At 42.4% G+C, this 13,861-nt stretch overlaps 1 protein-coding gene across 1 annotated transcript; it reads left to right on the top strand.

The window, feature by feature from the left end:
* Positions 1-374: 374 nt before the first annotated feature.
* pkp3a (plakophilin 3a) lies at positions 375-13,580 on the top strand. The gene is made up of 13 exons (XM_058644922.1): positions 375-703; positions 4,181-4,272; positions 4,676-5,409; positions 6,445-6,568; positions 7,344-7,548; positions 8,758-8,932; positions 9,233-9,350; positions 9,459-9,623; positions 9,734-9,916; positions 10,007-10,160; positions 10,837-11,032; positions 11,223-11,310; positions 12,446-13,580. Exons 1-13 carry the CDS (start codon positions 481-483, stop codon positions 12,485-12,487), a joined length of 2,499 nt encoding a protein of 832 aa, XP_058500905.1. The 5' UTR covers positions 375-480; the 3' UTR covers positions 12,488-13,580.
* The last annotated feature ends 281 nt before the right edge of the window (positions 13,581-13,861 follow it).

The following is a 13,861-nucleotide window of genomic DNA, read 5'->3' as shown; positions in this document are numbered from 1 at the left end:
AAACACATTGTAACACAACACAACACATTGTAACACAACACAACACAATGTAACACAACACAGTGTTACACAACAAAACACAACGCAACACAACGTAACACAATGTAACACAACACAACACAACACAGTGTTACACAACAAAACACAATGTAATGGCTGTTTATTCCACTGGTCTTTGGTCTTAGTGGGTCATTTATAAGTCCACACAGACTGTTTCACAATAGGAAGCAGTCGCAGGTGAGTCACTGCTTTATCTGATCCGTATCTAAAAGCAGACATATCTCACCTGTAAAGTGTTTTTAGGCCCCGCCCTGTGCCGCTGCTCTCTCTCTCTCTCTTTCTCTCTCTCTCTCCCCCTCTCTCTCTCACCTCCATTCAGCGCGGACTGCAGCGACGCAAACAAACTTGTTCCCAGCAGTGTTCGGTTCACTCCGGACGCCATTCCAGCGTCGACGCTTCTAAACTTTTTTTTTTTTGACCATGAGTGTCGTGGCCTCTGACACCGCGTTCTTCTCCGCTCTACAGCCCAGCACCTCGGTCACCACCTACGGACTTCCGTCTGACAGCCAGCTGGAGAATGGAGGCTCCGTGTCGGACGAGATGGCGCGGTCGGTGCGCGTCCAGCAGCAGGTCAAAATGAGACTGGCGGAGAAGTCCACACTTCCGCGACAGAATGGATCGGCGTCACATTACGCCATGTCAGGTAAACATCTATACTTCTCTAGAAAAAAAACATTGGGACACACTGAGACTTAGATGTGTCCTCGGCTGCGAGCTGACCTGGGACTCAGTGTAGGAATTAAAGGGTAAACCCACCAAAAACCTCACCGCACAGGTGCAGGTGCAGCAGCCTTTGTCTGACCATAAAGCTCAGCCTGTGTCTGTGTTATAAGGAAGTAGAGCTGATCTCAGGTCACGCAGCTGTAACCATGTTTTCTTCTGCATGAACTCCAAATAACTGACACAAAAGTGATGTTATATAAGAGCAGGTTATTTGATTTGATCCGTGCCAAGAAGAGCAAACACATGTGCCAAAAGTGCTGTGGCCAAAAAAACAGATTCAACTGTTTTCAGCGTCATACTACACAGGTATAACTGTGTCATAGACATATGGGATGAGATATGATGTGAATATGTATCTATATGTAAGCAAACCAGAATATATTCACATTTATGAAGCAGGAACCAATGACATGTTGCAAGTTATCCTTAAAAAACATCTAATCCAGGTTTAAGGGAGTCTCTGTTTCTGTATCAGAAGGTAATTAAAAATGTCTTAGCACGACACAAATCAGAGGTTTCTCTCATGTTCGTGTGTGGTTGCCTGTGCTGCTCATGTGAATTTGATTGCCATGGAAGAATTTGTCTATTCAGCTGCTTTGCTGGTTTGTAGGAGATGAGCGGCAGCTTCACGCAGCAGAGAGTTTACAGTAAACTGAGTATGTGTGTGTGAGAAAGGGTTAATATGTAACAGGTCCAAACAAGTGCTGCTTTCATGATCCACACCAGATAGCAGACTAAAGGTGAAAGCCTCTCTGTGTGGGGTTGGGTTTATAACACTGCTTTATTGAGCAAAGGCACTTGACGGGAGTTTTGTGAACGAAACACAAAAACAAGATGTCACAAAAATGTGTCCTCGTCTTGGTGCACAGTCGTGGAAGAATTTTTTTTTCCAGCTTCTGTCACCACGAGCAGCCAAGTAAACGTACTGCCACGTCATATTCATTATCTTTTGAATCTTGGACTAGAAGGAATGAGGAGCTCTTCACAATGCAGCAGGGGAATGCTGGGGTTGCAGTGGTTTGTGGCTTTAGAGAAGTTCACCGCAAGTGCATGCATCGATTCTCACCAGCAGAACACTCAGACTCTTCTGAATGCGGCCTTAATGTTGCAACAACTGTCTCTTTATGACAGTGATAATTACTGTTCAGTGTCAACAGAGAGGGAGAGTGGAGGAAGAATACATGTATCTACACACACGTGTGTGTGTGTGTGTGTGTGTGTGTGTGTGGTGTTGTATTGAGGAGCAGAGTGCACTTTTCAAATGATGCACTGAAGTGTTCAAAGGAATGGGTGTGTTTCCTCAGCGTGTTGTAAAAACTCTGGATGTCAGGTGTGCTGGGCGTGGCTGCAGTTGAGCTGAGGGATGTGCCAGTCAAATGTTTTCAGGATCTACAGAAATCCAGCGTGACAGCAAATCTCTTTGGCAGGCTCAGCACATGTAGAGGTCCATGCACAGGAATCTGCATTTATATAAATATATAAACAACTACTAATTTTTCTTTATATCTTGAAACAGTCTCGCTTCATTCAATGTCTGGACTTCTTCAATGCAAGATTTCTTTTGTTTTGAGGCCTGGAATACTACTATTACTACTACTACCACTACTACTACTACTACTACTACTACTACTACTACTACTACTACAACAATAATAATAATAAATGAAAGCCCTTATCTTTATGCACAGAAAGGCCCTTTAAAGGCTTTCTCTGTTGCATGCAAACGTTTATGATATATACACGTTCAGCTAATTTGTACATTTCCAAAATAACTTTTTCAACACAAACAATCAGAGAAATAACAGCACTCATAGTATAATTAGATATGTTTCTACAAAACAGCAGAACTTAAGCCAATGTTCATTTCAAGATGGTTAAACACCTGCTGCCTGAGCTTGATGGTACATATTGTTTCAAACAGAACTTAAAAACTGACACTATTTAAATTAAATGCTAACCAATTGGATACAATTCATAATTGATCAAGACAATTTCAGAACTGAAAATGTATTTAAGACTTAATATATATATGTATATATATATCAATATATATATATATATAAAATGTCCAGAAATCATATTGATAAGTGGTATTTAAAGTAAGACATTACTTAACATAACTTTTACAGCATATTTATAATGTAGCAGTGTCGTCAAAGTGATATTCTTGACCCACTTAACAACATTCTATATGTATAATCCACATTTTTGACACATATACAAAATTCATAAATAACATTGTCTTACATTAAATCCTAAAAGAAGAGGATAATAAAAAAAGAAAGCCTGATTATGGGTTTAGACACGGGTGCATACTGTGTAGTTAACGTTTAGTCTACTTTCAGTTGACCCAGATTTGTTAGTGAGCTGCGTCTCAAGGCTCCCGCTGTTGTAAATGTAATTTGGCTGCACACCTGCTTTTATACTGACCTGACAGGTAACTATTATCCATAATGACGGCAAAACAGTCTCACGCTTTATGCTGACAGTGACTGATTATGTATGCGTGTCAGATATATAGCGATGTGAGCGGTAACAGGAGACATCGGACCTAGTGACCACTCGGGTCCTTTGGTTACAGACTGCGTGCAATCGGACCTTCAGTTGTCGTTGCAACGCGACACTTGCTATTCATTTCAGCAGGTATGACACCTTGGTGAGACCAAGGGGTTTAATCTTTACTGTGATCTTTTCATAGTTCATAGTCTTTTGGGTTTTTTTTTCCCCCCACGTTTTTGTATTCACTTGAATCATTGATCAAGGTAAAAGCAATAAAGGATCAAACTGTAAGGGATGATTTAATGCTGCATTATTTATACACGCAGCAAAGCTCAATGATCAGTTGATACAACAAACGCCAGTGAGTGTGTGTGTGTGTGTGTGTGTGCCTTATTCTCATGGGGGAGGCATTTGCAGGAAGTACAGTCACAACAAATGTGCAAGAACAGAAAAGACAATGTGTCACTTTTTCTGTACGGCCTTAGTCGTTGGTTCGGGAACAGAAACAGCTGAGTCAGCCTGAGTCTGCTTCCAGGTTAAAGAACTCCTTACTTGCAAGAAGATGAAAATCATTGGCTGACAGTTGCAGTTGCAATTTTGAAGTATTGCAATCCAAATCAAACTTTTTGAGGGACTAATCCCATGGAAATAGGTTGATCTATGAGGAACTACGTTTAATTTACAGCCTACGATTTGCAGGCCGTAAATTACAATTAGAATTGTGAAAATACTGGATGCACAACATTTCAACATGTTTCCTCCATCTCTGATGACATGATCATTACAGTGCCCTAAATAGTCTTTAAGTATAGTATTTTGCTACACTTGTGTCACCACTCTGCTCACATGTGCCATATATAGTAATCACGTGTTACTCTGTTTTGTTTGTGTATTTCAGATTACGGCGGTTCTTCGACAATGAAATATCAAAGCTACAATCCAGGTTATAGCTCAAAGTCGTCCTACATGTACACAGGCTCCAAAACAATGGTGAGTAGTGTACAACAGCATTATCTCACTGCTGCAGTATGTATTCACCACTGGCCCTGTGCTGTTGTCACGCTGGGTCACCCAGGACACAGCATGTGTGGTATTTCACAGTAGCCTGTGATGGGATCAGCTCAGGGTTTTCAAGTCCACCCTCTAGATTCTTCAGACACTGGCTCTATGCCATAGATGTTTGAGCTGTGAACCCAATAGCTAAAGTTACACTGATGATTTCTAAATCCTGTCCTTCCACCCCTAAACAAACAAATTCAATTTGATGAAATTTAGAAGCCAGTGAGGTGATGATGGGCCGTGACTTTTCACAAGTTCACCCACTCCTACGGTCACAATGAGTAACTCTCCGTGAACACTTGATTCTAACAGTTACTCATGTCTTTATCCTCAGGGCCCGCGTGTGTCTCAGAGGACTAATTACAGCTGCCAGTCTGCTGGCCCGGATCTGGCCCAGCTCCACCATATCAGTGTTGGAGGTGGTGGTGTAGCTGGTGGTGGTGGTGGTGGTGGCGGCGGCGGCGGTTTTTACAGAGAAGACATGCGCATGGGCGGCTACCAAGGGGGGACCACCGGACGTCAGAGCCGACTGGACTCAGACTACTCTATACATTCGATGCGACAGCAGGCCGTACCCGTGAATCCATGGGTGATCGATAACAGCGATGCCGGCAGCTTACTCTCTGACCGTGATGCCGCCTACGGCCGCCAGTATGCCCAGAGCGCAGTCAATGGCTACTCCACCCAAATAAGGCAAGGTGGAGGTGCTATGACCCTAGTACCGACCATGCAACGCTCTCTCAGTAGCACTCTTTCCCGTGGTGGCGGGATGACGGCAGGAGACGTAGAAATGATCCAGCAACATTCCTTCAAAGGCCCGGCTCACCGCACGATCAGCAGGATCACAAACCGTAACCGGATGCCTGGGAGCGGCTACGTTCGAGGGGGGGACACAGTGGACAGAGGGTTCATCACATGCGGAGTGTCCTCTGGCTCCCAGGGGAACTTGCAGCGCCTGGGCACCATTTCCCGCGCAATGTCCACCAAAAGCATGCAAAGTGTCGGCAGGGGCGGGGACATCTACATGGGGCAGATGGAGAGAGGAATGAGCATCGGCAACCTCAGCGGGTGAGAAGCTCACAGGCTCTTATTTGTGTACTAGCACATGTCGATGTTGTGTGACACGTGGAGATAAGATAAGATAAGATAAGATAGCTTTATTTATCTCACAGTGGAGAGAAAACAGCAGCTCAACAATAGATAAAAAACAAACAAACAATATACAAGTAAGTAATACAAGTAGGAAATTATTTACATATATATAAATATAAATATAAGTATAAATATACATATGTAATAAGGTGCAGGGTATCACGAGATTATGACTCGTGTTATAGTCTGTAACTTTCAAACTGCTCTCAAGTCGTCAAAGTAGGTGAAGAGTGAGGTTTGTTGAACCTATTATTGCATTTTGGGAAGTAATGTATGAAACTCAATATGTGAGTGTTCTCAAGCTTAATGTCATCAGTAGGAGTGGATGACTTCAGAAATGAGACCCACAGTCAGAAGATATTGAGACATGCAAAATCCATGTGGGTTAAGCTCTTTTCATTTTGATTTACGCACCGTTAATGAAGTATCATTTTTATTGCCAGTGAATCCCAGTATAACCATCCATTATTCTTTAATTACTTTATAATACTAAACGGCAGCTGACTCTGTTTTGTGTATTTCATTTCAAATGTCAGTGACAGCCAAGTGAATGAAAGTTAGGCAACACAACAACCATGTGTCAGGAGGTTTTAGTGAGGGAGTGCGTGAGGTGTACAGTGCATCTACTAAGTGCTGTGGATTGGGAGGTGGCTCAATAGTGGCAGAACTGGTTTTGGGTGTAGCAGCTTAGTTTCAGTCCTTGCATTTCACACATCCCACAGCGTGTGGTTCACAGAGCGGGTTTGCAGACCGCTGTGTGATTTGGAAGAAAATCAGCAGTCTAATTATTTCAGACAAGAAATAAATTACTGTATTTACTGTGGCCACACTGTTGCTTTCCGTTCATAACACAACACAAGACACGCAGTATTTTGCGCTACCAAACATAACAACTGTGCAATACTGAAATGACAGTGTTGGCTTGAATTTGTTGATTTGCTCCTTGGGTAGGATCAATTCCTTGGACATGCCCACAGCTGTGCAACACCTGAGGGAGCCCGACCACGATCTGCAGGTCCTGGGCGCAGCCTACATTCAACACGAGTGTTACAATGACAGCGATGCCAAACAGGAGGTACTAAAAACAATGGTTGCAATTCCTCTGTCCTCTGTTTACTCTGAGATCCCTATTGACAAACTCTGCCCGCCATGAACATTGTTCCAGTGTGGACATCTGAAATGGTGGATGTTTCTTCATTTCTGGTGACATGTTTTGCTGCTGTGGCGCAGTTGTTTTTATCACTGCTGTAAAGTGGACTTTGCTCCATACAGGTGGTGAATGGCAGACATGTTGTAAACTCTTCTCTGTGCCTTAGTTTGACTTAGTTTGAAATGCTTTTTTTTGTTTAGGTTATGTGCAGTAATGTGGTTTTAAATGGAAAAAGAACAGTGTGATATTTTGGGAAACGCATACATTCAGCAAAACGAGCTCAGCGTAAAAACAAGATAAACGTCTCGTCAAACAATATTAATCAGCTCCTTTTAAAAAGTGATTTACAGCAGACATGAGAGCGGATATTATTTTCTCTCTTACGCTCTGCAAAAAAAAAAAAAAAGTTTTAATTTTATTAATCCCCTTAGGGAAAGTATTCCTCTGCATTTGACCCATCCTAGAATTAGGAGCAGTGGGCTGCCACACTGAGTAGCGCCCGGGGAGCATTGGGGGTTGGGTACCTTGCTCAGGGGTACCCCAGCCCTTGTAACCCTCCGGTTACAAGTCAAGTTCCCTTTCCACATGGCCACGGGCTTCCCAAAAAAAGTGACACATTGATGCCACAAGGATAACATGCCCCCGCGTGAAACGGTATACACACACACACAAACTCACACTAATAGACATTTTTCTCCAGGTGCGTCGCCTGAAAGGCATTGGTGATCTGGTGAAGCTGTTCAACAGCGACAGCCAGGAAGTGCAGCGCTACGCCACCGGTGCCGCGCGTAACCTCATCTATGAGAACATGGACAATAAAGTGGCCCTGATCGAGGAGGACGGCATCTCACAGTTGATCGAGGCACTTAAGGACTCGGACGACGAGCTCCACAAAAACATCACAGGTCGGTTAAAGAGACGAACGCGCGACACAACATGAAGAAGGGATCTTTTGCTTCAAGCAATATGCAAATGATCTAATTCTTGGCAGTGGTGTCAATGAATAGTAATGTGAGCAAACACTAGGCTTTGAAATATTATCCCATGCCAGACCAAGGAGGAGGATATCAGGAGGACTCAGACTGTCTAGTATTTTTTGTTTTTGTTTGGTTGTTTTTAAAGAGGAAATGGTCAGACGTACTGTACTTTATATCAGTAGTCTTTGGTTGAGTTAGTGTGCAGGTATTTCATCTGTGCTTGACATTTAAGGTCCCTTATTGGCCGCATTACCCATAACATACTCATACACATGTTTGTCTAAGTGTATAATGGTTTAAAATGAAATAAGATGTGGTTTCCGTAGAATAAGCCTTCTATTTTTCACTTTAGACACCGGCCTTGCTTTACTGAGGCTGCCATTTTGCACTGGCATGTTGGTACAGCAGTCAGACATGTTTGGAAGCGGAAGCTTAATACACAAACGAAAAAGAACCTCAATCATTTGCAGTCTCCCTTGACCTAAACATCTGTTTACAGTTGTGGACACAGCCTTCAGCCTTGAGTCTTTCTGCCGTCTGCGTCTCCACAAATGTCTGTTGTCACCAGAGCTGAAATGGATGATTTATTTTCTAAATTGCGTCTTGAAAAAAACCAAAGAGATGGACGCCACAGCGCCAAGTCCATAGTATGGAGATCCGTCAGGAATGTAGTGTGTACACAGAGAGCAAAAGGTGGAGCTGCTCTCTTTTATGTAAGGTGTGTGAGGAGGGGTAAAGGGGAGCGTGAGGGAGTTTTCAAGCGAATCTGTCAGATCTCAGACAAGCTCATGTTCGTGTCACATGTACAGAAAGAAACAGGCAAAAACAAATCTGCCTCTGGATGTTGGTGCCCGGATTTGATCAAAGATCTCACCAACTAACGTTAACATTCTCTGAAGTGTAGTTCCTGTCGTCGGATAAGGAGTGGTTCAGCAATGTGCAAAGTACACCGTTTGATATCTGTCCAGCAGGTTTGACTCACTCTTGTGTATATATGGGAACATATGAAAATTGCAGCTTCTCTTCTCACCTTAAAAAAATAATAAGACGTCTCTGACATCCGTGTTCAGAATCGAAACACATACGAGATAAAAGCGACTGGCAAAATGAGAAATAAATGTTGAATGTTGTGTGCAGGCATCCTGTGGAACCTTTCATCCAAGGACAATCTGAAGCAGAAACTGGCCAGGGAAACGCTTCCTGATCTGACTGAGAAGATCCTCATCCCTCTGTCTGGCAGTGGAGACTCTGAGGACCTCCATCAGTCCGCCTCTCAGTCAGAAATCTTCTACAACACCACAGGATGCCTTAGGTGCATTTAATTTCCCTGCGTCATCACTCTGTTGCTGCAACATGCAAGTTTCCATTCGGTGTGCCTATTCTGTTCTGGTTCACGTGCTCGTGCCTTTTCTCACACGATGGCATTTACATTTGGCAGACGTGTTCTGGCAGCACACTTCAGTGTTCATGTGTCAGCTGATTCTCGCCACACCTATCACTTCTTCACCGTTGTTTTCCAAACCTGCATCACTCCGGCTTCCATTTATTACACTAATAAAATACACGGAGTAACTGTCTGACCTCCGTCTCTCTTGGCTCTGTGTGTCCTTAGGAACCTAAGCTCTGTGAACGAGAAGACCCGTCAGCAAATGAGAGAGACACACGGACTGGTGGACTCTTTAGTCAACTACATCAAGGCCTCCCTTGAACAGAACAAGGCAGAAGACAAGGTGAGAAGAGACAGAGCTTAATCGAAACTGCTCTTTTTCTTTACTTGTACTTATACTTGTCTCACCTTTATTGTGTGCATTCATTTATCTGCACGTGTGTGTTGTTAGGGGGTGGAAAATGCAGTGTGTGTCTTGAGGAACCTCTCCTACCAACTCTACTCTGAGATGCCTCCATCTGCTATGATGCGCTTGGAAGGACCAACCAGAGATCAGGACTCGGGGAAGGGTGACGCCATTGGTTGCTTCACGCCCCAGAGCAGGAAAGCCAAAAATGTATGTACAGTACAAGTTCTAATGTATTCACCTGCAGGCTGTTTGTGTGCATAGACCACGCATCCATCCATCCATCTCACTACTCTTCCAATGTCGCCATTCTCTAACAGAGCAAGAACCAGGATCTCTCCACTTTCACCGAGGTCGCTCGAGTGCCAAAGGGTACGGAGTGGTTGTGGCACCCTCAGATCGTCGGGTTATACAACCGCTTGCTGCGTCAGTGTGAAATTAACTCCACCACCCGTGAAGCGGCCGCTGGAGCTCTGCAGAACATCACCGCCGGCGATAAGAGAGTGAGCAGCCCGTTTGTTGGTTTCCCCTTGAAAAACATTCAAATCTCAGTTTGTTTCATGTATGAATTGTTTTCCTTGTTGTTGCTCCAGTGGGCGTCAGTTCTGAGCCGTGTGGCTCTGGAGCAGGAGCGCGTTCTGCCTGTGGTGCTGGACCTGATGCGTACCAACAGTGACCTGGAGATGCGTTCCCTCACAGGCTTCCTCAGAAACCTCTCCCGCCACACCAGAGACAAGGGAGACATGGGTTAGTCTTTTCTTTTCCTTTCATGTTTTTCATGAAAAAAAATGTGATACTATCTGTCTATAATGTTAAAATATTTAATAATCAAGGTTTGATGAAAAATAGGGGCGTGGCCACTGTAATTCTGGGAGACCATAGTGAAAGGCGCTGCAAGCTTTTATACTGACTGACCATGTTTGTGGAGGAGTTGAGCTAACTGTGACTCCTGTGCGTCATGAAGCCATATTTTTAGACACGCCTAAAAAAAACTTTGAAAATCCTACTGGAGAGACAGTTTTTAACTCCATAATTCTTTTCTCGGCCACTATTTTCTAACATACATATTGTGTGAAGAGAAGAATTTGCTTTATAGGGATCTTTAAACATTAAATGGCTCAGGAATTCAGTTATTTTCGGTAATCATAATTGTGTGTGTGGGGGGGGGGGGTTGTTTTGTCATATGTGATTTACAGCCTGTTAAAGTAAGCGTGCAACACCGCAAGTCTGATTAAATCTCTGTCGAAATGTTAGTAAATCTTTATCAGTGCAGAAAAAGTCAACTCCAACCGTTTCCATTTCCCAACCAGTGACTTAGCATAAAGAACACCAGAAAGGGTCTCTTGTGACTCTCCGTGTGAGAACAGGTTTTCAGGTCGTTTTTAAACGTACAGTGTAATACTAATATTACATATTTGTTCAGCAACAAAGGTGGTAAACAACCTGGTGACTAAACTGCCAGTGGATGGACACCAGAAGGAGCCCTCCAGTGACGTGGTGGTCAACATCTGTGGTGTTCTCAACAACTTGGTGACCAGCAGCTCTTTAGCTGCCAGAGACATCAACTACTTTGGCGGACTAACGAAACTGGTCGGCATTAAGAACTCAGGTGACAGCAGGTGAGCGGTCTGGAACAGCTATTGTGATTCAATGCGAGTTTACATGAGCCCTGATGCAGACATTTGCACTGTCATAAGACAACTGATGCACAATGTTACACAACACATTACAGCTTATCTTCTCAAATAAAATGCTTTGCATAAAGTGTCAACCTTGGATGAACTTTTATTTCTTTTTTTATTTTCCCAGCCCTGGGAGGATGAAAGCAGCGAAAGCAGCAGCCACAGTTCTCAGCAACATGTTCCAGTACAAGAAGCTGCACAAACAGTACAAACAGGTAAATAACGATAATAATGCAGACAAAATCAGTAATATATCAGCGATGTTGTGTCACACAAGCTTTTTTTCCCCCCTGAATCATTAGGTGAGCTGATCTTGTTAGATCGGTTTAACCATTGGTGCACAGGTAAAGTCAATTATGTGAATGACAGGGTGTGTCACAGCTGCTAGAACAGGTACAACCTTTATAAACCAGTCTTGAAAGTTTTTTCCCAAAACCTTTTTTTTTTTTTAACTGCAGAAAGCTCCGCTACATTTATTTCTTTCTGTTGTCTTTCAGCTTAGTTTGTACTCACACAGTATATATGTAGTTAAGTCATAATGATGTAAAAAACACACGTGTTTCACACTTCAAAAATATTGAACAGAAATATTTAGTCACTGCCATTTTAGTCCCGATTTATGGTTCTTTTTTTTAATGACAGTCATTCTGTTCAACCAAAAACTGCTGTTTTCTAAAAGACGGAACAAGTTAGATTCCACATACTCACTTCTCCCCTAACGGGGCCCCACCCTCATTCTTATAGCTGTGTGTGTGTGTGTGTGTGTCTGTCTGTCTGTCAAAGTGGGAAAAATTGTGAGAGTGAAAGATTGTTTATGTGAAAGGTGACATTCCAGGCTTTCTGCAGTCAAATGGTTCATTTTCAGAGCTTGTATCACTGGCTGTTCACACTGTTGCTCTTTCAACACACACTCTCTCTCTCACACACACACACACACACACACAGACAGACACACCCTGTCAAGCGGGTCCTCATCTCGTACAGCAGCATGAATGCTTAGTGCCTTCTGCAGATCATGACTTGCCCCTCCCAAGGGTGTGGTGCTGAGTGTATTTCCTAATGAACAAGTCACAACAGAGCAAAAATGTGTTATTGCATGTCTTACACTTTTGATTTAATACCCAGAAACTGCATTTGTACTACACACACACACACACACACACACACACACACGCAAAAAGGTTGACATGTGCAAATATAAAACTATTTAAACAGTGAATTGTGCAACCGTGCAGTGGAATGTATTGTGTGCTCAGTCTGTCCAGGGCAAAATTCAACTTATATCAACGCTTCATTCTCCTCAGTCATTGCACGGTGTTTCATATCCTTTTTGTCTTCTTCTCTTTACAGAATGGGTTTACAAGAGTGGATTTTGCAGATACTACGATGTAAAATGATGGTATTGTAGTTCTCTTCTATAACAGCAATCATCCTGCACACTGCCAGCACCTGACAGGACAAATCTCTTCAGGTGTGCAGGGGCACATAGACTATTCATACTATTCAAAGGTAACTAATCCTAATCTGCCATAATTTGTAATAAGAACATAGACACACATGTCATAGAGGATGCACTCGATGGAGAATGTTTTTTTTTTTTATTTACAACTCGATGGACATCTGCAAGAATTGTGGTTCAGCGAAGTTGGACTAATAATAGACTCTTGATACAGATAAGTGCACCAGGGATTTATTCTTTTTTCAAAAACATGTATCCACATAAATCCGCATCTGTTATTCTGCCATTCATAAACATTGTCCGGTTAATGGACAGTATGGTGCCTTATGATTGTCTCTTAATTCACTGCATTAATGCAACAGCGTTGGTACTGACATGGCTGGTTTTTGTAAATATTGTTTTCTCTTTTTCATAGAAAATCAAATTGAATGTTTAATATACTGTAGCTCTGTACTTTTTGTAGTTTCGGATAACTAAATGTGTTTATAAGTGGAAAAGATTATAATATGTAGTCAAAACTGACTGTATACAGAGGAGATATTTAGAAATACTGGTAATCTGGATTATAATTTGATATATAGATTTTGGGATAAATATTCTGCCTCCAAAGTTAACTTTTGTATTTACTTGTGGGTTTTTCTAAGTTGCATCATCTGTTTCTGTATTTAGCACTCACCTTAACTCATAAAACACAGTTGGAATTGGACAACTGTTTATTCTTCGACATGCCTCATGTTTGTGTAATGTATTATAGTGTGTGTGAAACACCGGGGTGAAAGAATATGGTCTGAACGTTGTTGTCAAAACAAATGCAATATTTGTTTTGTATTTGAGGCCAATTGCAACATTGAACAGGTGGCAAGTTGAACACTTTTGAATTTACTTGTGTCATTTATAACATCAGTGTGTCTGTGTTAGTGCTTTCAATGAAATTGTATTTTATATTTGCCTTTGTTTTGTATAAAGGAAATATATCATCTGGATTTTTTTCAGCTAATAAAGAGAAATGTCATTCCTTCAACATTTCATGAGTGTGTGTGTGTGTGTGTACACACAATACAACATTTATTGATGTAGCTGTAAAAGACCAAATTGGTGAAATGTCAGCCGCTCCCTGTACTTTTATGTGATCCTGTTTACATATTTGATCCTGCTCAGACAGGAACAATGCTAGGTCTTCCCTGCTGCACCCGTATTTAGGCTCTTACAGGTCGTCATTTCAAGGACGCAGATTACCAGTCAGCGTTTAGAAAAAGGGAGAAATAGCCTGGTTTTATGTCAAAATGCCCAATTAGCTTGAGCACCAT

The sequence above is a fragment of the Solea solea genome, chromosome 12, assembly GCF_958295425.1.
Source record: "Solea solea chromosome 12, fSolSol10.1, whole genome shotgun sequence".
NCBI classification, from domain to species: Eukaryota; Metazoa; Chordata; class Actinopteri; order Pleuronectiformes; family Soleidae; genus Solea; species Solea solea.
Note: the sequence above shows the minus strand (reverse complement) of the source record. Positions and strands in the feature narration are given on the sequence as shown.

Coding starts and splice junctions, on each gene's coding strand:
- pkp3a (XM_058644922.1), top strand. CDS start 481: ATGAGTGTCGTGGCCTCTGACACCGCGTTCTTCTCCGCTCTACAGCCC. Junction 7,549..8,757: donor GCTCCACAAAAACATCACAG/GTCGGTTAAAGA, acceptor TGTTGTGTGCAG/GCATCCTGTGGAACCTTTCA. Junction 9,917..10,006: donor TCACCGCCGGCGATAAGAGA/GTGAGCAGCCCG, acceptor TTGTTGCTCCAG/TGGGCGTCAGTTCTGAGCCG.